Below are 24771 nucleotides of genomic sequence, written 5' to 3'. Positions count from 1 at the left end.
TGTGTTTCCTTCCCATAGAGGGACCAGTGGATTGCACTGTGAGAGCCTTTTTCTTTCTTAAACACAATTCATACATTTTTTTTTGAGTATATATATATTTTTTTATTTAAGGAGAAAAAGAAAAAAAATAGAAAAAGGGTACAAGTTATACAGAATTTCAGAAAACAAACAGTAATTTGTTTAATCACTAGTTAATAGATTACATATTGTTATCTTAGAAATAGTTGTTCAAGTTACAAAATCAAAGCATATAAAGTGGACTTTCTTTTTTTTCCTTTTTATTGGTACCAGGGATCGAACTCACGACTGCCTGCTTGCAAGGCAGGTGCTTATGCCACTGAGCTAAATCCCCAACCCCATAAAGTCTCAAACAGTGAGACTGGGAACAGTTTTGTTCAGTGATCAACAAAACTCAGTAATATGGTTATCTATCTTATACACTTAAATATATATGCAGTTATATTCTTTAGAGCACTTTCTTTTCCTTTCTTTTGTACAGTGACAATTAGACATTTTGGGTTTTATTACTCCCACAGTTCTTATTACTTTTTTTTAAGAGAGTAAAACCAAATGTGCCATAACAGAACAGAGTCAGTCAAGTCAAAAGGATGGACATAATAGATAATGTAAAAACAAAATACTAGGTGATCAACAATGGTTACCATACTGCCTCTTGCTATCTTCAAAAGAATTGCCTATATCATCAGTTATAATAAAATTGAACAAAACAGTAAAGAATAAAACTAAAACATTAGAGACATTACAGGACTTTAAAAGAAGATAATAGTCAACCGGAATGGGCATCATAATGAATCCTATTGTCTTCACAGTTTTGCCTATACTTTTGAACTCGGTACTATCAAGCAAAGCAGAATAGAGGAAAATCAGTCAAAACAAGATGGTGAGGGCTACACAGGGTTTCAAATCAAGTTAATAGGAAATCAAATGGGTTACTATAATGTATCCTGCTATTTTTTTTATTTTTCCCTCAATTAAAAAGATAAAAATAAAAAAAAGTAAATAATTTTAAAAAAGGAGATTGAGATAAAAGAGGGCATAACAACAAAACAGCGCAGGTCAAAGCATAACCATTTAAGCAAAATAGTGTTTCACCACAAGATATCCTGACATAAAAGTAGTTATCATAGTGTCTCTTTCCTTGAAATCTTTGAGTATAACTTCGTATACTGTAGCACCAAACATCTCAAGACAATGTAAAACCATTCATTACAGGGTATTTAGAACCAACTATCAGAAAATGAATAATGGTTTCTGTATAATCTCCTTGTCTATAAAAGTTTTTGCTTATATTATCACATATAATAAAATCCAATAAGATACAACCTGTTAAGACCGATGGAGACAGAAGAATAAAAGCTTATGGGACTTCAAAGCAAGATGATACTAAATCAGCACTAGCTATTATGATGTCTTATTTTCTCCAAATAGCTGTTCCTACCATCCAACCTTCTCTGCCTCATTTCTGTTGAGCTCTTTTTCTGTCGTTTGTTGTCAGTTTGTCTTCATTTCGCTTTCTGCTCCATTCATTGTGGCCTCTCTGCCACTGTTTCTGAAGTCTTGGTATTTTCCTTTTTTAGAATATCCTGTAGTATTCTCTGTAGAGTTGAATTGGTGGTTGCAAATTCCCCTAGTTCCTCTTTATCCTGGAAGCACCTTGTTTTTCCATCGATTTCTAGGGACAGTTGTGCAGGATATATCAATCTTTGCTGAAGGTTGTTATCTTTTAAAGCCTGAATTATTTCCCCCACGCTCTTCGTGATTTGATGGTTTGTGCCAAGAAGTCTTCTGTAATTCTGATGGGTGTTCCCTTGTAAATGATCTGTTTCTTGTCTCTGATGCCTTTTAATATTCTGTTCTTTTATTGGATTTCTGGAATTTTGATTATCATATATCTGGGTGTAGCTCTGTTTGGGTTGTAGGTGGCTGGGGTCCTGTATGCCTCATACATCTGAGTATCTTTACCTTTTGCTAAAGGTAAAGATTTGGAAATTCTCTTGGATTATTTCTGTGAATAGCTTTTGTAGTCCATTTGTTTGTGTCCCTACTTCTTTTATGTTCTTAATTCTTAAGTTATAGATCCTCTTATCATCTTCTAGCCTTTGTATTATTGCTGTTTGTTTACTTGTTATTTTTAAGAAGTTTTTCATTTCATTCTCCCATATTACAAATCTGCCCTCCAATTCAGATAATGTATCCTTAGTTTCTTTCAAGCTGTTATGCCAGCTTTCAATAGAGTTTTTAGTTTCCTGGTAATCTCTTTGAACCTGCTTCACGTATTCTATGTTTTCTCTATTTGCTCCATCAAACAATTCTCTCCTTTTTTTCTGTTCTTCCATTCCACCATCTGTTTTTTTCTTGGGCGGTGCTTAGCATTTTTCTAACTATTCTACTTATATCTTGCTTTATTTCATTAAATACTTCATTTTGAAATTCATCTATGAGGCTCTGCGGATATCACTTTATGTCTATTGGTGCTGTGTCTGATATTGCATGTTTCTGTCTTCCTTTGTGTTTCCCTTTCCTGGATCAGTGTTCTCAGGATTGGGGACTGAGGACCCTTTCTTGTTGCTTCCTCTTCCCATACTTTTTGTTCCTTCCATACAAGCGAATGTAGGAGGCCCAATTTTTTTCTTTTTATGGGTTACAGTTTGTTTGAATTGTGCTGGCTAGGTGTTCCCACCCACTGCAGTGTGCTAGGGAGACACAGACCTGGGCAGCCTCTGCTGGGCTCGTCCCTCCAGGTCAAACTACCGAAGGCTTCACCGCTAGGGTGTACCTCCAGGTGCTGGGACCTGGTTTGGACTAGCCTACTGGGTCTTACTCAGTGGCGTCTCGCAGGCCAGGCATTCCCCACCAATCCCGCTAGAGAGGGGAATATGCGGCTGATGTCACTGCAGCGTCCTGTTCTGGCAAGTCTGCCCGGTCCCAGTATGTCCTTTGCTGGAGCCTCCTACTCTATGAAAGGGTCCGGTTCCATTCACTCACTGCAAGTTGATGTAGGGTTCTCTGCTAGTCCCGCTTTCAACTCCATTCGCAGATTCCTGCTCTCAGAGCTTTTGTGCGTCTCTCTCCCTACCCTGCGTATTTGGATGCAGCAGTGGCAGCAGGAAATTCAAATCGTGGCTTCCAGTGGCACGGGTTCTAGCTTCCTGCGCTGAGATTTTATCTGTTCCTGTGATAGCACCAGGATTGGATTTCCAGTTGGTTTCTCTTAGCTTAGTTTATTCCTGGGTTGGCAGGGTGTATCTCCCCTTGCTTAGGACTCGTACCTCACCATTCCTGGATTTTAAGCGAGGTATCTCAGAGAGCCTCCGTAGCTGGTGCTATCTATCCGCCATCTTCTCTTGGAAGTCAATTCATAGATTTTTAAAATGTGAAAGGATAAATGTGACCCTCTGTTCGGTCTTATCTAGAATTAGAGCTCAACTTTTTTTTTTTTGAAATTATTGCACTTGTGTTCTTACAAAGCAGTATGTATGCTCACTTAAAAAAATTGTCTCTTTTGAATAATTCAAGCTATATTATACAAAATCAAAGTTATGTTTCTTTAAAACTTAGATCACTGGAGAAATCTTAATTAAATGTATGGTTTAAACTTCTTTTAATAGGTTAGGCATTAAATTTTCTTCTAGAAACACGCAGATTAGCAAGGTTGTTTTTATATAATTTATTTTTCGTTATTTACTTGTGTTTTGGTGTTTTGAGGCAGGCTTTCACTGTGTAGCCCAGGCTGGCCTTGAATTCATGACCCTTCCCTCTCAGCCTCCCAGATGCCGCCGTGCTTGGCTGTCCTGCTTATTTCAGAGGACATCTGACTTTGTGTGTTTGGGGTGATTGTGAGGCTTGTTTTATTTTGCAACTAGGAAATGGCAGTTCAAAGATATACTGGTGCATTCTACTCGTTGTAGCGTAAAATTATTTTTCTATCATTGTTAAGAATGTTGGTTGTAAAGTATAAATTCAGATATTCAAAGCATGGTGGGAACTTTCTTATTTGGAAAATTATTATAGTGCCAGTATCTTTTTAATGTTCTTTACATTCTTTTACAGATCAGAGAGCTGATTCTGGATGGCTCCTCACAGTTAATCCAAGAAGGCCTCAAAAGTGGTTTTCTCTATCAGCTTTCTGAAAAACGGGACAAGGGTAGCGAACCCATTGCTTTACCGCTGGATTCCTGCAGCTTGTCAGGACTGTGTGACCTGGCGAAGCGTTTGCCCCCTCTGAGTGAGATGGGACAGCGGACACTGCAGTTGATGGAAGAGGATGCGTCTGTGGCAGAGCAGGATTTATTTTCGCGAGTCATTGAAAACAACTCCAGCTTTTCAAAAATGATTACTTTAATGGGACAGAAATACCTGCTACCACCAAAAAGCAGTTTCCTTTTGTCCGATATTTCTTGTATACAGCCACTTCTGAACTGTAAGTAATTGTGTTTATTTTTAGAAAATGGTATTTTTTTGTGATCTCAGAAGTTCAGTCTGAATTTTAAATGGGAGCCAACATTTATGATGTAGGATTAATGATTTTCCCAGTGTAATTTTTTCTACAATTCAATTTTAAAGGGCTAAATTTGCTTTTTAAAAAAAACTTAAAGTTTTACGATGAATCTTGGGGCACATTACTCCCTGAGAGAGCAAATACAGTGAGTTCTTTGTATTTGGGAATTCACAGTACATGGAGCAAGGGTCTTTATTTAACCAAAATGACTTTTCTTAAAAGCAAAGGAGAAAATTTTAGTTACCAGTATTCTCAAATCTTTCCGAGGCAGTGTTCAAGCTTATTGTCTGAACTGTCTTCATTTTCTCCTGCAAAGTAAAAGTATTTACATTCCGAAGCCGGGATGACACAGACTTGTATCTGAGTTCAGGCTCTGAAGCTGAGCTGAGTCACCGGCCGCTGCTCACAGCTGAGCCTCAGTTTCCCAGTTCATAACCTGCACGGTCATTCCTGTGTGAGGTCACTTTGAGGTGTCAGTGGAATAATGCCTATTAGGTTCTTAGCTTGGTGATTTATGTTTTTAATAAGTACTCTAAGGAACATGATATGAAGAGGTATATTGGTGAAGTCGAATTTAATCCACTATTGTTATTTGGAAATTTTATTGCAAAATATGAAGTGTCAAGCAAGTACTGTATACATTTTACTAATGAAAAATCTGTATTCATTGCTGTCAACCAGCGTGTATGTGACAGGCTGCCCATGCACACACAGTGTTATAGATTCTCCAATCTAAACAACAAAGGAGCAAATTAATGAGAAAAGTTGTGCTACATTGAGCAAATTTTCTGTTCTTTTTTGATCTGTGTTACTTGAATACTTTAAAAGAGGTCACCTTATTTTAACTTGTGCCCTTTTGATTATTTGTAAGATTACACAGAAGTGTTTCCATGTTCCTTTGTTTTTCTGTTTTAGCAAAAGGCCATGAGGATGATTTGTTGGGCGTTGAGATCTTGGTGGGGGGGGGTGCAGCAGAAGCGGCGGGTGGCCGGCCCTGAGCCCGTGAGGGCAGCGGCTTTGCCTGTGCGGCTGTGGCTGCCCACTGAGGGACCCGAGGGCCGCTGGCCTGCACCCGGCCTCTGCCCTCTCCACGCCCCGCGCCCTTCTGCACCTCAGCACCCTGTGCTTGTAACAGTAGGAGAAGTAAACAGAATGGACAGTGTGAGAAGGGACAGCTCCTCCTCACAGCGAAATTCTAACTAATTGAAGCAGATGGTGGCGGAGCTAGAAAACTTCCCCGCGACAAACATCCTTGGAATAACTGGGTGTCAAACGAGGAAGTCTCTTTGTCAAGAGACTTGTTCCTTCCAGGGGGGACACTGCAGAGACCTGGCAGAGGGCGCCTGGAGCAGTTGCTGGTCATGAGCTGCTCTGCTTCCCGAACTGCTGCCTCCATAGAGTGCATAGGTGGGGCTTTGCTGGTGTCTCCCCCGAAGCAGGCAACAAAATTAGCCTCTCTCCTCTCTCCTGTCCTTGTTTCTCCTCTCTCTGTCTCTTTTCTCACTCTCCCTCTCTCACTTTCTTTTCTATCTACCTTCCTATCTCTCCCGGGATTGAGCCCAGGGCCTTCCCACTGGGCTACAGTCTCAGCCCTTTTTTATTTTAAGACTGTGTAATCCTCCTGCCTCAGCTTCCCAACATACTGAGATTACAGATGTGTGCCACCACACCCATCTAAAATAGCCTAAATTTAATTATGAGGAAATCCCACAACCAAATTGAGGGGCATTCTATGAAATAACTTATCCATAGCCTTTAAAAATCTCAAGGTCAAGAAAGCCAAAGAGTGAAGGCCCCGGCCTGGAGGGGAGGTAGGAAACGTGGGAATGTAACGCAGTGTGCGGCCCTAGTTTTGGACCAATTGTAAAACTGAAATCATTTGAAAATCAAAAATGAAAACCTAGGTGTGAAAAGACCATATGAACAGGGCTGCCAAGATTTATAGGAAATCTATGAATTATTAGCGTCCAGCTCAGTGAATTGTAGCTGTCTGCAAGTGGTCTCTGCAAAAGTAGCAATTAGTGAAATCATTTTTTTTGCAATTTTTATTTTATTTTAAAGAAGATTAAAACCAAAGAAAATAAAACAAAATAGAAAAATAAAAAATAAATCAGTATAAGTGATACAGGACTTCAAAACCTTACGAAACCAACTGGTGAAATTAAATGAAAGTCGGTTACTAAATTATAAGAGAAAGCTCAATTTTTAGAGAAATTGCATTTAAATAAATGCTTAAGTTCTTCTGATGAATGCCGGTGTGTTTGTGTTGATAGTGGAAGTACTTTGGTTTTGAAGCACATGTTTATTTGTTTTTTTATTTTCACATTTTTGAGTGCTAGGGATTCAACCCTGGGCCTCTGCACCGAGGCCTGTCACCTCAGTCTTATATTTAGTTTTCCATGTGACTCACATTTGGGGGCCTCTTCTGAAACTGTGTCTTTCACTTCAGGTGGGAAAATGTTTGATGTAATTGTGATTGATCCACCATGGCAGAACAAATCAGTTAAAAGAAGTAACAGGTAAGTGGAAATGAATTCTCTGTGAGACATGCTTTCTAAAAACTACAATCCTTTGTACATTCTGTGAATGTATTATTAACATAATGGTACAGGTTACTATAATGCTTTAAAAGGTTTTAAAATTACTATTATTATTATTTGTCACTGTTAGAGCTTAGGCTGGCCTTGAGCTAACTTTGTAGCCCAGGCTGGCCTCCAACTCTCAGTGATCCTCCTGCCTCAGCCTTCTGAGTGCTAAGATTACAGGCATGCATCACCATGCTCGGCTTGTTTATATTTTTAATTTACGAAGCATTATATGTCACCTGTAGGATGACAAGTTTGATTATTTACCATGTTGATGTTTCCTTTTAATAGGGTTTTTAAAATGAAGTTTTCCTCTTTAGTTGTAAGGAAGGTTTTATTTCTCACTCTTCAGTACTCTAGGAAAAAAATACTCCTATTTTGACTTAAACTTCATCTGAAATCTTCCTCTGACAATTTATCTTCAGCTTCCTTAGTCTGCGTGTTTGTGAGCTGTGCCAAAAGGAGGGTATTTTTCCTTTAAAGTTGGGGAATGCATGTGTCTGTTCTTTGTGTCTGTTTGTGTGTATTTATATGAATAAAAATTTTTAATCCCTTGAGAATAAATTATGAAAGTTGGACTTAAATATTTCTGTGTACATTTCCTAAAAACAAGTGTTACATAATCCTAATGTAATTGTCAAAACATGTAATTAACATCGATTATATATGTATCTGTCTATATATAAATACACATGGGCATCCCCCCCCCCCCCCCCAGTAGTATCAAACCCAGGGCCTCAGGTACTAGGCAAACTCTTACTCCTGAGCTACATCCCCTCCCCATACAGTATCTTACTGGTACATTGTTACTACCTTTAGACCTTTTCACCAACTGTCCCGGAAATGTTCTTTGTAGCAAAATAAAACAGTAGGTCATGCATTGCTTTTAGTTGTAATAAGTCTTTAGCATCGTTGGGTTCTCTTCTTTGATGGAGTTTAATCTGTATCCTTTCTCCTGGTAAACCATAGCTGAGTAATAACTTTTGGTAAGTTCTGTGAGTCCTTCTGACAGCTCCTTGAGGCTGCACGTGGGTGGTTTTGGAAGGAGGTCAGACGTTAGGGTCTGGTTGACTCCGGGCAGTGTTTCTCCCGTCCTCTGTGGTAGAACTGGCGTGGAATGCTGGGCCCTGTGGGAATTCCATCTGTGAAGTTTTGAGGAATGGCAAGCTCGCTTACTGAGTGGCTGCACTGCTGTACGTGCTCACCAGCAATGAGGGCTCTAACTTTCCTTTGTCAACACTTGTTAGTTTCCATTAAAAAATTTATAGTGTCCTAATGGGTATGAAGTGGTGCCTTGTAGTTCTGGTCTGCATTTCTCTAATAACGAATGATATCAAACATCCTCTTATGCCCTTGTTGGTCATTTCCATGTCCTGGTCTCACATGGAGAATTAAAAATGGTCTATTTAAATACCTTGTGCTTTTTTTTTTTTTTTTTTTTTTTTTTTTTTGTAATACTGGGAATTGAACCGAGAATCAGTCTACTTCTAAGCTACATTCCTGCCTTTTTATTTTTTGTGATGAAACAGATTTTTCTCTAGTTGCCAGGCTGCCCTTAACTTTGTAGTCCTGCCTTTGCACATTTTAAAATTTAGGGTTTTTACATCATTGATTTGTAAGAATTCTTTACATATTTTGGATCAGATATATGATTTGAAAATACTTTCTCCTATGCTTTGGATTTTGTGTTTCACTTTTCTTTGAAGCACAGTTTTTAATTAACAAAGTTTTTAATTCAGTTTATCTGTTTTTTTCTTTTGTTGCTTATACTTTTGGGGTTGTATGTAAGAAATCCTTGCCTAAAGCAAACTCACAAAGATACACACGTTTCCTCTGCAGAATAGGAAGTGCTACATGTTTTCTATCACATATTTTCAGCGTAAAAAAAATGAATATTTTCAAAGTGACTTCCATAAATTTAGAGCTAGAAGGGAGAATGTAAATGTCCCCCATCAACTCAAATAAAATTAAAGCAATCAAGAAATCTGCAGTTATTGGAACCATGTCATTTCAAGTTTTTGATCTTGCATTATTTTTAAAAATTTTAACATTTTAAATAGAATAAGGACAATAAAACACTTTGAAAACAGGCTAGTAGGAGCGTAATGGTAGCCAGCACGTTGCGTGTTGTTATATAAGACACAGGCATGAAACACTGTACAGAAAGTCGCCAGCACCAAACTTTCCCCTCGGTAAACCAAGAGAAACTGGCTGCAAACCTATCTGAACTGTCTTGTGTGTATGTATTTTTTCCTTGTCCCTTTTCCTTTCCTTCCTCTTTCCCCTTGTACCTCTCGCAGTTCATCTTTTCTTCTGAACAGTTTCTTACCTTTTCCCAGTATCTGTTGTACATTTTGGAACTTGTTTACTCTTTCCGATTCTTGTACTAGTGAGACAATATGATATTTACATACTTACGAGTATGATCTCGAGTTTTATCCACTTACCTATAAAAGTTTCAAATTTAGTGTTTTAATTTGCATCTCTCGAATGATCAATAATGTCAAGCATTTTTTCATTTATTTATTTGCCGTTTGTATTTCTTTATTTGAGAAGTGTGTATTCATCTCAGATACCTATTTTTGGATTGGGTCTTTGAATTTAGGGAGCCTGCTTTTTAAAATTTATTTTATGTTCTAGATATAAGTCTGGGGGATAAAGAGCTATAATTTTTTTCCCACTGTGTGTTGTTTTTTTACTTTGTTGGTGATTTCTTTTGTTGTGCAAAAGCTTTTTAATAAGGTGAGATTCTGTTGATTCTTTGTTGTATTTCCCTTGGTTTTGTTCATGCAGTCTCTGCCTACGCCTATGTCTTCAAGACAGGATGGTAAAGGGGGCTGAAAGCCTGCAGTGGGGAGGAGCGGAGGTTGGGTGAGAGGCCAGTGCCTGGGCCCCCGCTTGGCTGAGGTTGATTGGCCTTAGGGTTCCTGCCCGCCACGCTTGCCTGGTACTGTCTGTGGGCTTCACCTTGGATTCCTGAGATGCTGGTGTCCACACTCACTGTGGCTGCCGTGAAACAGATGGAGATGAGCAAATGTCTGGGATCCCGACATAGAGAGAGACTGAGGCAGGAGGATGGCAGGTTTGAGTCCTATTGGGCAGCGTGGTGACACTCTCTGCCTCCAAATAAATACACGGAAAGGTCTGGGGATGGGGCTGAATGGTAGAATGACCCCGGCTGCCATCCCTAGGACTGATGGCGGGAGAGACAGAGGACCCTAGAGATATTTGCTTAATTTGGAATGGGAGAAAAAAATCTGAATGGGAAATTTTTCCAAATTGTGTTTCAAAGCGATTGTTTCAAAGAATTGACACAGCTTGTCAATTCTCTACTAGTAAAACAGAAAAACCAAGTTCCATGCTCTTCAATGGCTGTGTGCAAGCATGTCCACCAGGTGTCACTGTAGCTTCATATTTGACCCCACAGATCAACAGCTGCAGGAATTTTGCATTTCTGGGGTCTCTGACACAGGTCTTCTCCTTGTTTTTCTTTTCTTTATTCTTTTTGTCTTTCTGAGACGGGGTCTCGCTGTGCAATTCAGGCTGACTTTGAGCTCACTTGTAGCCCAGGCTGGGTTTTAGCTCATACCGATCCTCCTGCCTCAGCCTCCCGAGTGCTGGGATTACAAGCATGTGAAACCACCCCAGCTATTTTTTTCTCTTTTTAATAACAAAGTTTACCCCCATTTCCCTGTTGGTGTTTAGGTACAGTTATCTGTCACCACTGCAGATACAGCAGATCCCCGTCCCTCAGCTGGCCGCTCCTGACTGCCTGGTCATCACGTGGGTGACCAATAGGCAGAGGCACCTGCGCTTCGTGAGAGATGAGCTGTACCCGTCATGGTCTGTGGAGACGCTGGCCGAGTGGCACTGGGTTAAAGTGAGTGGCGGTGCTCGCATGTGTGTCAGTGTCGCAGGCACACGAGGCACGTGGGGTCGGTGTGTGCTCTGCGGGGTTTCATGCGTCGATGGTCTTCTGTCTAAACAGGGTGTCATCACAGCTCGCTTGCTTTGCTGCTCAACACTTGTGTCTTCTTGTCCTCAAGGCTGCCGCCATGCTCTGCTTCTATCCATGTTAGCGTCCTGCACTGCTTGCTGGTCAAGGATTTCACCCCAGGATGAAATCTAAGAAAGCTCTGGTCTCTAGCAATCTAGCTTACAGTATGACAAGCACACACTTTGGGGGAGCCGATCCCGCACTGGGCATTGAAGTCGGATGCACTCCATTTGTCTTCCTGCCCTCTGTGTCCGCACAGTGTCAGTCGCCCCGTGTGGCCACTTGCCCACGTTTCTGGGGAGGAGCAGAGAACCACAAAGTGAGCTAGTACAGAGGGCGTCGGAGACGTGACACCCGAGACCTGTCATGCATCAGCTCTTAACTTCTGTGCTCAGTGCTTCCGGTGCTGCCACACTTTTTAAAATAACCGATTTTAACTTTAGTGTTGGCTGAATGATCTTTAAAATCCCTACGTGCTGCAAGAATAAAATATAAATGCAGAAAACTCAAGTTTCAGTTCAGAGTTCATTGGACATTCTCTGAAAGATACTGATTATTCACATGGACGTCATAAAAGCCCTCCTAATAGGTTTTGAAAATGTAAGTTACAGTCAATGCAGTGTTTAGTAACTAGTGTATTTATTTTAGGCATATCAGATTGTTTTTCTGTGTGCTTTTACATACTCTGTGGTCTACTGGCATATGTCCTAAAAGCTGCGTGCATTGTTTATACCTCTCTTATCTGACTCAGCAAACAAATACTGACAGTTGTGTCTTGGCTTTCATGACATCCTTTGGTCCTGATTTTGGTTGATTTGACACAGGATCATGAAGGGAATGTAACATCCCATTCCACCTGCCCTCTGGTGGACCAAAGTCAGGAGGAGATCGCCTCTGAAGTCAAATCCAGTAGAGTGTTAGTGTGTGAGAACCTAGGGTGTTCATCTGTAGTGGTAATCAGTTCTGAGAGATGGTATGGTAAGGACAGAGTAGAAAATCAAACTGTACTATGACATATGAGCCATTTATATTATAACAAAGGGAGTAATCTGCGTGGACTATAAAGGCTAACGAAGAAGAAGAATTTGCCATCATTAGTCGGGGATTTAGCTTAGTGGCATAATACTTGCCTGGCAAGCACAAGGTCCTGAGTTTGATTCCCAGTACCAAAAAAGGAAAAAACAAAAAACAAAAACCCAAGCCTTCGCCACTGTTAATACAGTATTATGTGTAAGAGGTGCTGCCTGACTGGCCTTAGAGGAGATAAAAGAGCTTTCTGATTACTGACTTGGTTGTTCAGTTACCTCAAAATAGGGTAAAGGGTTCTACTGATAATTGATAGGAATATTCTGGCAGTAAATACATGTATCTCCATTGTAAGTAAACAGGTTTATATGCTTTTCAAGAATTGCATTTTTAAGTTTAATTAGCTTGAATGAATCCTGAGGAATCTGGTCATCACAGGATGAGGTGATAAAATTGAATTTCTGACTTTATGATGCCCGATAGTGTCTTATCTTATTGACTCCTCAGCTTGTTTCTTTATTAATTTTACCTCTGACAGCATTCAGTAACACTGTTTCTTACAACTAAAGAAAGGCTTTATTTTGATCTATTTAGAGGTGTTGCCAGTAATCAGTAAATACTATCTGAATGAGTTAGTAAATGAACCAATGATGACATCGTTTGCAGGAATAAATTTTAATATAAAGTAGAAGTGTTTGTGCACGATGATAGTAAAATTGTGCTAAAATATATCAGATACCTTTTCTAAAATCTTGTAACTACATTGCATGAAACGGTAGGCCTTACCACCTGTGACTCTGCAGCGCCTGAGGTGGCCGCTCCGCGCTGTGAGGTGTAAGACACAAGCTGGGTAGTAAAGACTCAATGTAAAGAGAGAGTGTAGCCTATCTCAGTAACTCCTTGGAACTGAGCATATATTGAAGTAATATCTTGGGTGTGTTAAAATGAAGTAGGTATAGTTGATTTCACTGTAGCTTTTCACTTTCTATTTGTTTTGCTTTCTATTTATTTTTGAAATGAAGTCTTGCTAGAGTCCAGGCTGGCTTTGAGCTAGCGAAATAGCTCAGTGCTGTGACCACCCTCTTGCTTCAGCCTCCTGAGTGCGGGGGTTAGGGTTCTCTGCCCCCACCCCTGCCATTTATAGTATTTTTAGGAGATCAGTACTTTTTAAAAATGTTAATACTAGAAGATTTAAAAATAGATATATAGATCACATTTGTGGGTTTTATTATGTTTTTATCAGACAACGCTAGCCTGGAGGTTTATTCATTTCTGCCTGGAGGTTTATTCATTTCTTTTTGAAGGGAAGGATGGAGACTGTATAATGATGTCAGTTCCTTTCTACCAGATCACCAAGACGGGAGAGTTTGTATTCCCTTTAGATTCGCCACACAAAAAACCGTATGAAGGTCTTATCCTGGGAAGAGTTCAGGGAAAAGCCATTTTACCATCAAGGTAAGAAAGGTAATTTGCCAAAATTATATAAATGTATTAAATTTTAGACCTTTAAAGTGAACACACTGATCATTGATTTTCCTGAATTTTTACATTTTTTGATAATCTAAAAGAGCAAAGTATGAATTGCATGACAAATGTAGTTTTCTTTTACATTGTCTGGTGTGTAATTGTCATGACTGGAGAGCGAGATCCTAGGGCAGTGGTGGTGATGTGGTGGCACGTGGTCCCTGGTGGGCAGTTTGTATCACTGAAAGCTCTAAAAGGTTCGCCATCACTGACTTAGTTGTCTCAGTTCTTAAACTATTGATTTCTTCCAATGAATCAATCCTTAAATTTGTTTTAAAAAATTGGATATTTGGGGAGGGTAAGGAAAGAGGAGGGGAAAAGGGAAGAAGAGAAAGCTTAAAAAAGGAGAAAAGAAGGAAGATATAGAAACAAAGCTTTAGTAAATGGGGAGGGGAGGAAGGGTTGAAGGGAGGGTAGGAGTATAGGAAAGAAAAACAAATTATATCACATACAGGTACAAATTCTCTATGATGATTGTGTTCTTATGCATATCTATAATGTACCAGTAAAATCTGATTTTAAAAAATCAGATACTGCCAGACATCGTGGTACACCCCTGTAATCCCAGCACTGGGGAGGCTGAGGCAGGAGGACTGCTGTGAGTTTGAGGTCAGCCTGGAGGCTACAGAGTGAGACCCTGTCGCAAAAACAAAAACAAAACCAACCAACCAAGCAAAATCATCATGTACTATTTGAAAGGACAAAATACGATTGCAGCCTATAACTCAGCGTCATTCTTTCAAACCTAATCCGCTCTCCTGTGCTGTTGGCCCTAGTTGCCCAGAGGTGAAGGTGCTGCCTCCTCCGGACGGCAAAGTGATCGTCAGCGTGCCCTGCGCGCTCCACTCGCACAAGCCCCCTCTTGCAGGTGCGTGCTCCTGAGATGCAGTCGGGACGTTGGCAGACTTGAAGAAGGGTTGGCTGTGGTGTTCGCGTGCTGGATGTCGGATGTGTGTATCTTAACCTTGTAAGTTGCACGGCACGTTGGTCGCAGACTGTGAGGTAGAGCGCAGGTGGGCTTTAGACGCCCTCAGCTTTTCCCGGCTCCCTTTCTGCTGCTTACATTATTGATTTCTTTTACGGGAGCTCTTTCAATTTCAAAAACTCAGACCCTGTTTGAAGGGGAGAGATAGCGCTGTGGCCCAGAGTTCCCAGCCATTCTTTCCAGTGGGATTCACGATCTTCAGTCCCCGGGCTTTATTAAGGGGAGCTGTGGGTGCAGGTTGCTGGCTTCCGAGCCTGTGCTGAGCCCAGACCTCAGCGTGGTTATTCAGAGCGATGGCAGGAGTTCCCTTACCTAGTGGAAACTGTCAGCTTTGTGTCCTCTAAAGGGAGACGCCGCTGCTGCTGCTCCTCAGGCTCAGTGCTTTACGGTGTGCTCCTGACGCCGGGGACCTGTTGCTAGGGCTGGTGGGAAGCTGGCTTCGAAGCTCGCTGTCCTGGTGTGAGACCTGGCTCTGCTCCTCCACGTTTAAAGAGGGAGTGATGGTGCAGCTGTTATTGGTAGACTTCGTGCTCATAGCTATTCTTTCTGAGGTGAGATAGAATCACAGTGTTTTTAATTTGCACCTCTCGAATGACCTGTGATTGAACATCTTTTCATATATTTATTTGCTGTTTGTATTTCTTCATCAGAGAATGTTTGATCATTTCAGATGTCCATTATTTGGATTGGATCTTTTAATTAGGTGGGGGCGGGGGATCTGCTTTTTTCTTTCTTTCTTTTTTTTTAGTTCTTTATATATTCTAGATACTAGTCTTTTGAGAAAGAACTAGCAACATTTTTTCTCACTCTTCTTTCTGTTGATAGTTTCTTTTTGCTGTGTAAAAGCTTTTTAATAAGATGGAGATCCCAGTTGTTGATTCTTTGAAGTATTTCCCATGTAGTCGAGGTTTTATTAGTGAAATCTGCCTATACTATGTCTTCAAGAATTCTAGTTGTTCTCTCTCCAAACAGATTTAGTGTTTCTGTTTTAATGTTTAGATCTTTGGTCCATTTTGATTGTAGTTTAGCGCATGGTGATATACATGGCTCTAGTTTTAGATTTTGGCATGTGGAAAGCTAGTTTTTTCATTTATTAAAGAGGCTTTTTTCTTTCAGTGAACATGTGTGGCCCCTTTGTCAAAGGTATTATTCCCTAATTGCTCTATCAGAAGCTGGAGATTTAGCTCAGCAGCGTAAGCACCTGCCTGGCAAGCACAGGGTCATGAGTTCAATCCCCAGTACCAAAAGGGAAAAAGAAAAGGGCAATACTTTCTTTATCAGTGATTTTGTTATTTGTGTACAAGAATGCTACTGATTTTTGAATGTCAATTTTGTATCCAGCTATGCTACTGAAGTTGGTTATTAAATCTGAAAGTCTTTTGGTGGACTTTTGGGGTCTTCTATGTGGAATATCATGTTTTCTGCAAATAAAGGTAATTTAATTTAATTTACTTTCTTTCCTATCCTTACTCCTTTTATTTTATTTTTTTCTCTTGTCTAATCACTCTGGCTAATGTTTCCAAGACTATGTTGAATAGGAGCGGTGATAGTAAACAATCTTGTCTTGTTCTTGATTTTAAAGTGAAAGCCTTCAGGTTTTGATCCTTTAGTGTGATGTTAGCTGTTGGTTTATCATACATGGTTTTTATCAGATTGCAATAAAGACCATTTGTTCCAATTTTATGTAGGTTTTTCTTTTATCATGAGTTAGAGTCAGACATTGTCAAATGTTTTTTCTTTTTTTTTTTATCTGTACCAGCGATCGAACTCACGACTACGTGCTTGCAATGTCAAATGTTTTTTCTGTGTCTATTAAGATCATCATGTGGTTTTTGTCTTTGGTTCTGTTAATATGGTATATTACATTTATTGAGTTGCACATGTTGAACCATCCGTGGATCTCTGGGGTGAATCCTACTTGGTCAAGATGTATAATTTTCTTGATGATTTAATTCTGTTTGCCAGTATCTTATTGAGTTTTTTTGCAGCTATGTTTATTAGAGAAATTGGCCTGTAGTTCTCTTTTTTGGTTGGGTCCTCTTGTGGTTTTGTTATCAGTGTAATGGTTGCTTCCAGGAATGAGTTTAGGAGTATGCATTCCTTTAAATTTCATTGGAGTTTGAGGAGTAGTTGTATTAGATCTTTTCTAAATGTCTTGTAGAATTCAGCAGTGAATCTGTCAGGACCAGGGCTTTCCTTTGTTGTAGGGTTTTTTTTTTATTGCATATTCAATTTCATTGACTGATACTAGAATATTTAGAATTTTTGTATCTTCTTGACTCTGCTAATTCATGCATATCTAGGCATCTGTCCATTTCTTCTACATTTTACATCTTATTAGAGGATAGATTCTTGAAGTAAGTAATTGATGATCTAGATTTCTGTAGGATCTGTTGTATTTTCACCCTTTTCATTCCTAATTGCATGGATTTGAGTCTTTTTTTCTGGTATTTTGGATAAGGTTGCCTAAGGATTTGTCTATTTTATTTAATCTTTCAACGAACCATTCTTTGTATTGTTTTCTTACCATCAATTGCATTACTTTCTGCTCTCATCTTGGAATTTCCTCCTTCCTAAAGCTTTGGATTTAACTAGCTGTTCTTGTTCTAGTAGCTAGAGGTTCAGCCTTAGGTTGTTTATTTGTGCTCACTGTTTTTCTAATGTCATTCACCACTATCAATTTTTCTCTTTGGACTGTTTTTATTGTGTCCTGTAAGTTCTGGTGTATTGTGTTGGCATTAATGTTTAATTGTAGGAACCATATAATTTTTCCTTTAATTTTATCTGTGATGTATTGGTTTTATAGCAGGGTATTTAATTTCCATGTGTTTGTGCAGTTTTTGAAGTTTTTTGCCACTGATTTTCAATTTCATTGCACTGTAGTGTGATAATATGCATGGGATAATTTTGATTTATTTGCATTTACTTAAGTGTGTTCTGTGGGCCAGTCTGTGGTCTGTTTTGGAGAAAGTGCTGTGTGTAGCTGAAAAGAATATTCTGATGTTGTGGGGTGAAACACACTGTAGATGTCTAAGTCTATTTGTTCAAAGGTACAGTTCATTCTGATATTTCTTTGTTGACTCCTTGTGTAGTTGATCTACTTATGAGAGTGGGATATTGAGGTCCCCCATTATAATTAGATTGATTTTTTTTTCATGTCCATTAATATTTGTTTTATATAGTTGGTGTGCTGGTATTTGATGCATGTATATTTAAGATTCTTATATTTCCTCTTGGATTATTCCCTTAACAGGTACGTAATGACTTTTTTGTATCTTTTGATTTGATTAGCCTTAGCTTGAAGTACTTTGTCTGCAAATAGAATACTTATTTTTTTCCAGGTTCCTGTCCTGTGGAGTATTGTTTTCTATCTTTGACTTTCAGTCTATGATTTTCTTTTGAGTTAGGTGTGTTTCTTGTATGCAGCATATTATTGGATGTTGTCTCTTGATCCATTCTGCAAATCTATTTCTTTTGGTGAATGGTTATGACTGATATGCATTAACCTATCCATGCCATATTATTTTCCTCTTGTTAATTCCCATCTTTTAATTCTGGTTAACTGCTTGCCTTGCTTGGTGGACTCATTCTGTTGGGGTACATGGAGTTGTAGTCTTTGTTATCTCTAGAATGTCCTTTGGAACATTTTGGGTTGCTTGTTTAGTGGTCATGAATTTCCCCAGATGTTCTTTACCACGGAAATGTCTTATTTTTCCATCAGTTTTAAAGATAATTTCACAGAGTACATCAATCAAGGTTGAGATTTTCTTGTATGACTTGAAATGCTTCACTCCAAGCTCTCTTCGACTTGAGGGTTTGTGATTGTGATTCGCTTTGCTTTATAGGTGACTGTTTCTTGTCCAGTCTCCCAGAGCCTCCCTGTGTCTTGGGGGTCAGCTCCCTCCTGCTTCTCTTTCCTGCTGTGAGCTGCTGGACTCACAGGCTGATTTTTCACTGCTCAGCTCTGCCACCTTCTGGGAGGTGTGTGTGTGTGTGCGTGTGTGTGCGTGTGTGTGTGTGTGTGTGTGTGTGTGTGTGTGTGTGTGAGTGTGTGTCCCCCTCCAAGTGACAGACCCTTTCAAAGCCCAGGCAAGTGAGTGCTTGGGGAATGCCGAACCTGATAGGCAGAGCTTACTTTTTAGAATGTATTTTATTATTTGATGATTCCTACTTAAAAATTAAACCAAAACACTTAAGGAAGGTGTCACTCAGAAAAACCACAGGCACTGTATCTTATTTTTGTAGAACGTAGGATAGTTTATGAGCTAGAAAGCATAAGAAAACATATGTTTTTTGAGGAGAAATATTTTGGTAGCACTCAGGATTTCTATTATTTTAAATTACTTACACAGAGACATTGTTTTTAGAATTCCTTGAACTGAGAAATCTTCAGATGTCCGTGGTGATCATATATTCTTTAATGTAAGACAATTCTCAGTGAATAATTACCTTTAGATTTTTACTGCACGAACTCTTTAATGCATTCAGTTTGTGACTTCCCTGAAAGTGAGACCATAGTGTTCTTTGAAGAACATAATTTATTGAATGTGACATTAATTTTACTTAATAGGAAAATCTAATCTGTTGTTTGAATTTTCCTTCTCTTTTGGTAAGTTCGAAAACTTAGGTTAGGGCTGGGGATATAGCTCAGTGATATAAGTGCCTGCCTGGCAAGCATGAGGTTGTGAGTTCGATCCCTGGTACAAAAAACATAAAACAACTTAGGTTAGTGTTTATTTTAAGGTTTATATTTTACTTTAAAAAAAATCCCAAAACAGCTGGGTATCTGTAATCCCAGCATCAGCAGAGCCTGAGGTAGGAGGATCTCTGTGAGTTCGAGGCCAGCCTGAACTACATAGCAAAACCCTGTTTTAAAAACAAAAGAAAGGGGGCTGAGGGTTTAGCTCAGTGGCATAAGCGCCTGCCTTGAAAGCAGGCAGTCGTGAGTTCGATTCCCGGTACCGATAAAAAGGAAAAAGACAAAAAAAAAAAAAAAAAAAAAAAAAAAGAAAATGAAAAACCCAAGAATCCAAATCCCGTATTATTAAATGATAGTTTGACTGTTTACCAGTTTCTTTAAAGTAGAATGAAATTGTATTTTAAGGTAATTGTTAAGACAAAAGTGTTAAAAGTAGTAAAAATTTGTCTTCCTCCCAAAGTAGCAAGACCTGCTAGGTATGAAACGCAGTTCCTCCCTACCCCCAAAAGAGAGCAGCACAAACACAGCTTTAGAATTAGGCACATTTAAAAACAAAAGTTGCATTTTAGGAGAAAAGGAAAATCTGAATAACTCACTGTATATGTTGGTTAAACAGTGATAGATAAGAAACATTTGTAATACTTTTTTTTTGAGTTCATATTCTCATATGTAGTTTAGGTATAGCGTGGTACAGATGAAAGCCATCATTGGTGTTCTGGTTTCTGTGCATATTTTACCTGAAATTATAACTAGGGATTTTCACAATACATACTTTAGACAATGTGTAGAACTTTTACCCGTATATGTTCTTAAGCTGTTTATGTAATAGTCATAAAACCAAATGTTTTCTTTGGCTTGTTAGAATCCCCAAGATTTTTTTAAAAGTTCAGTTTGTTGCAAAATAGAAGAAAACCGTAATACAATCTAACATAGCAGCATTCCATGTCAAAGTGATACATTTATGAAGTTTCCTCCTGAAAACAGACAGATCACCAATAGTGATGGCTTACAGTCTATCAGTATAAATGCATATTCAGTTAAAGATTTAACGTAGGAAAACTATAAAATAAAAGTATTTGAATCAAAAATTGGATCGCTTTATTTTGCACCAGAGGTTTGCACTCCTTTTTCTACTCAGTACTAAGGGCCCTGCGCGGATTGCTGCCTCTCTGTGGTTAGAGGTTTGCTAAAAAAAGCTTGCTGTCATTGTCCAGCTGTCTGTGGGTCAAGTGTGTGGTTAAATGTGTGCATTTGAGTTGGTTTTTGGTTGTTACTTTATTTACTTACTTATCATTTGGTTACTTTAAATCAATAAGAATAATATGTTTGTCTTCCCTCCCCTCCCCTCCCTCCCTGTCTTTCTCTCTTTGTCCTTCCTTCCTTCCTTCCTTCCTTCCTTCCTTCCTTCCTTCCTGCTCTCCTTCTCTCCCTCCTCCTCATCTGTTTTTCTCTTCTTCCTTCTCCTTTCTCTTCTTTTCTTTTCTTTCTTTCTTTCTTTCTTTCTTTCTTTCTTTCTTTCTTCTTTCTTTCTCTGAGGATGGAACCCACAGGCTTTGCACTAAGCTGTATCCTCAGCCCTTTTTCATTTTTTAAAAAAAATTTTATTTAAAGAAAGACTAAACAAAACAGAAAACAGGTAGAAATAATACATACGTTCAGAGAAAAAAATAAACAGTAAGAAATCACTAGTTGATGTTTACATATTGTCGTTTTACAAATAGTTGTTCAAGATACAAAAATGGAACACATAAAGTGGGAATTCAAACAGCGAGACTGCAAACAGTTCTGTTCAGCTGTCCAACAAAAACTTAGTAACATGGTTGTCAGTCCTGTACACTTAAACATACAGGCAGTTATCCATATCTTCATTTATGTTTACATTAAACAAACTAAAGCCAGCCCTTTTTCATTTTGAGACAGGCTGGGTTGAACCTCCTCATCTCCTGCCTCGGCCTCTCAGGGAGTGCTGGTTTTACCAGTGGGCACCACTATGCCTGACTGAATTAGCCTTTGTTTCTTTCACCTTGTTTTGAAATAAAATGAAATGTAGTTAATGTTATAAAAGTAGTATTTGATTTTTTTCCAACTAAAAAGAAAAAAAAACATGTAAAACACATTACACTGAGAAAGGATGGTAATAAATGGTTTAGGTCCCATATACTAGGCCATTCTTAGGTTGTAAGCTGCTATAAAACGTGTGTTTCTTTTACTTTAAGTCCATTGGCACTGATTGTAAGAGGTGCCCAGAATACTAAGTATTTTTGGGTGGCTGATGCTTGTATAAAATTCCTTTCACGTCTTTGTTCCAAAAATCTGAACAGCATACTAGAAAGAAAATCTAGCCTCTGTACCTTAGACCGCAGTAATAATGAGTGAAGGCTGGTGAGGCTTTGAATATATGGAAAGAAAATGGAGAAGACTTGGAAAAATCTTCCTCTTTCTAGTTTAGTGTCATTTAATTATATGCTTACAAAAGGACTAGGGTTCCTTCATGCCAGTATCTTCTAGAGCCTGTCAAAGCCCACATTGGAATTCAGTTTAATTATAATGATAAAAACTTTTAATTTTTCCTTGAATCTTGATAAGCAGAATCACCACTTTTGGACAAATTAGCAACTATTTTGCTGTGAGGGCAATTGAAGAGCATCATAAAATCTAAAATAAGGGGGCTGGGGATTTAGCTCCGCAGCAGAAGCGCCTACCTGGCAAGCACAGAGTCAAAAGTTTGATCCCCGGTACCAAAAAAACCAAAACAAAACAAATCTAAAATAAGAGATATATCAGCTTTCAGACCTTACCTGAGCCAATAGTTGGTTTCTGCTAAACTCAACCTATTGTGGACTATGGTCTTTCTGGTGTCTTTGCTGAATTGTTATTTTTATACTCAGTTCTTGATGTGTGGTACACTAGCTAACCAGCGACAGGGTCATCCATTTCGTCCATGTCAGCTATGTTTTTAAAACACCCTTCTGTGCTGTTCTTTCCTCCAGTGGAGGTCACAGCCGTTTAGCCAACATATATGTGAGATATCTTTCTCCAACAAAATGTAATTTCCCATATAATAGCTGTTCATGTGCAAACCAGGACAACTTAATTGTGGAAATAACACAGTAAAACTTTGGGTGAAGATAGATTTAGAATTTGAACACAAGGGAGTGTTTTTAATATTCCCACATCATAGCTGGAGGGGCTGTAGTTATTTGTTAATTTTTTCTACGTATTTCTTTCTTTCTTTTTTTTAACCTAAGTATATATGACAGACATCTCTCTATTTTTTATAATTTTTTTTTTATCGGTACCGGGGATCAAACTCAAGGCCGTGCCCTTGCAAGGCAGGTGCTTATGCAGTTGAGCTAAATCCCCAGCCCCATTTATCTCTGTTTTTAAGGTGGGTTATCTTTGTATTGTTTCTGTATAGTTCTTTTTTTTTGCGTGCATGGGTTAGATTTATTAAGTAAGTTCTCAGGAGATGTCGATAAGATTGTGGTTATTAAAAACTTCACTTCTCATAGACAAATGAAAGCCAATAAATCAGGGCTATTGGAAGTTCTGAGGTATTGTTCCTAATCTCAAGGATGCTTATTTCAGATTGTTTTCTGACTATAAATAGTAACGCCCGTGGTAAAATTCTTCACATTAATTTGCTTTTCAGAAGCAAAATGTTCCTCCTCTTCTACTTGTATGTGCTAAAAAGAAATGGGTTTCTTTGCTGATAATGATTTTTCCCCTCTCTTTTCAACAGAGGTTCTAAAAGACTATATCAAGCCCGGTGGGGAGTGTTTGGAATTGTTTGCCCGAAGTTTACAGCCGGGCTGGACCAGCTGGGGCAACGAAGTTCTGAAATTTCAGCACGTGGACTATTTCGTGGCCCTCGAGCCCGGGTGCTGAGGTGGCCCGAAAGCCTCGGCGCTGCTGCGGCCCAGCCCTCCGGCCCTTTTCTTACCAGTGAGATCTGCCTTCGTGTAATCCCAAGACGGCTTTACCGCTGTGGCACTGATAGCCCAGAATCCCAGACCACAGTTAAAGAGGGAAGCGGTTAGAATGAAGCTGCGGAGAAGCTGTTGATTGGTTCCGAAGTCATTTTGTGGACCACAGGTCATAATCCTGCCCTCGCATGTGTTTTGTTTGACTCAAACAAACAGCAACAGCAACCAAAAAAAGAAAAGAAAATACAGAAAATTGTGAGTTAAAGTCCAGAATTCTGCTTTTCTTTTTTTGGTGGCAGGAACCGAACTCAGGACCTTGGGCTTGCCAGGCAGGCGCTGCACTCTGAGCTGCACCCTCCACCCTCCTCTTTGAATCTCACAAGCCACTGGTATTCTGAGGCCTCTGCTTTTCCTGCCTCTGACACCTGCATGGCCAGGTGGGGCCTGGAGCCACCTCCTCCGCCTCGTGATTTAAGGGCCCCTGGCTGCCCTGCTCCTGGCCTCTGGGGTAAGGTGAGATTGTGCAGCAGGGCTCCAGCGCTGCCCCGCCCAGTCCAGCCTCCCCAGGGTGAGGAGGCTGCAGCTGCTGGAAGAATTACTTCCCAAGTACTTCCTGCTTTTGCTGGTTTTTCTAGAACAAAGTTAAAAGGTAGTCCTTAGAAGCACTGCTTATAATTGTGAAAAAGTCTATATAAAGACTTTTTTTTTATTTACAGATTTTCTACAAATAATTATTTTTCTACTGAGTCAAAAACATTTTTTCTTCAGTGATGGTGGGGATGAGACCCAGGCCTTGCTTATGCCACGGAGCTGCACCCTGGCCCTGCTGAGTAAAATATTTTGACTGAAGTGATATTTTGAAAAGTATGCTGATTTATTATATATAATCTTTTTAATGTTCAGATAGAGTTTTTACATAGTGCAGTTCTCCGATACACTGTGTAGCAGAGTGAGTTTTGAAAACATGGACCATTGTCTGCTCACCGCCATAACACGACAGAAAACCTTCCCATCCTGTGTCCCCTTGTGGTTGGTCTCTTCCCTCGTCCTGGGCCCTAACAAATAGTGATTTACTTTCTGTCACAAGTTTTATTTGTTTAGAATTTCATATAAATCGAGTCATATAATGTTTTGTCTTTTTAAATTTTTTTTAACTTGGTAATGTTAGAAAAGTATATTGTTGACAAATTGTCCACATACTTTTATCTACTGAATAAAATGTTAGATTGAAATGACTCTGACAGTCTTGGCTGGTTTATTTGCTGATTTCGTCAAAGAAAAATAGTTGCTTTTGAAGTTCATGCTGTTTGACTGCAGTCAGGCTTGATTTTGTGTGTATGAAAATACATTAAGTTGTTATTTAAAAGAAACACTGTACTAAACTTGAAGTACACATCACAGTCTTCACTGAAATTCTTTCCATCTTCTTGAGGTATTTAAAGATTTTGCATAGTTTGTGGAAACGTTTTATCCCTACCTAGCATTTGGACTTTTCATCTGTGCATCATGA

At 39.2% G+C, this 24771-nt stretch overlaps 1 protein-coding gene across 4 annotated transcripts in view; it reads left to right on the top strand.

Moving 5' to 3' along the window:
• Mettl4 (methyltransferase 4, N6-adenosine) overlaps positions 1–24497 on the top strand; it is a 41734-nt gene extending 17237 nt beyond the window's left edge. For 2 of the 4 annotated variants that reach the window (XM_013146702.3, XM_063231900.1), the window contains 5 exons: positions 4072–4441; positions 6969–7038; positions 10810–10984; positions 13476–13582; positions 23078–24497. In XM_013146702.3, coding sequence (XP_013002156.1) covers positions 4072–4441; positions 6969–7038; positions 10810–10984; positions 13476–13582; positions 23078–23375 — 1020 coding nt within the window. In that variant the 3' untranslated portion in view covers positions 23376–24497. Of the gene's footprint in view, positions 1–4071; positions 4442–6968; positions 7039–10809; positions 10985–13475; positions 13583–14427; positions 14619–23077 lie in introns of all 4 variants that reach the window. The other 2 variants (XR_010041514.1, XM_003464418.5) reach the window with 2 other exon arrangements.
• Positions 24498–24771: the final 274 nt, after the last annotated feature.

Source organism: Cavia porcellus, unplaced genomic scaffold (assembly GCF_034190915.1).
Source record: "Cavia porcellus strain 051 isolate PalLab524CR breed Dunkin Hartley unplaced genomic scaffold, mCavPor4.1 scaffold_20, whole genome shotgun sequence".
In the NCBI taxonomy this organism is placed as follows: domain Eukaryota; kingdom Metazoa; phylum Chordata; class Mammalia; order Rodentia; family Caviidae; genus Cavia; species Cavia porcellus.
Note: the sequence above shows the minus strand (reverse complement) of the source record. Positions and strands in the feature narration are given on the sequence as shown.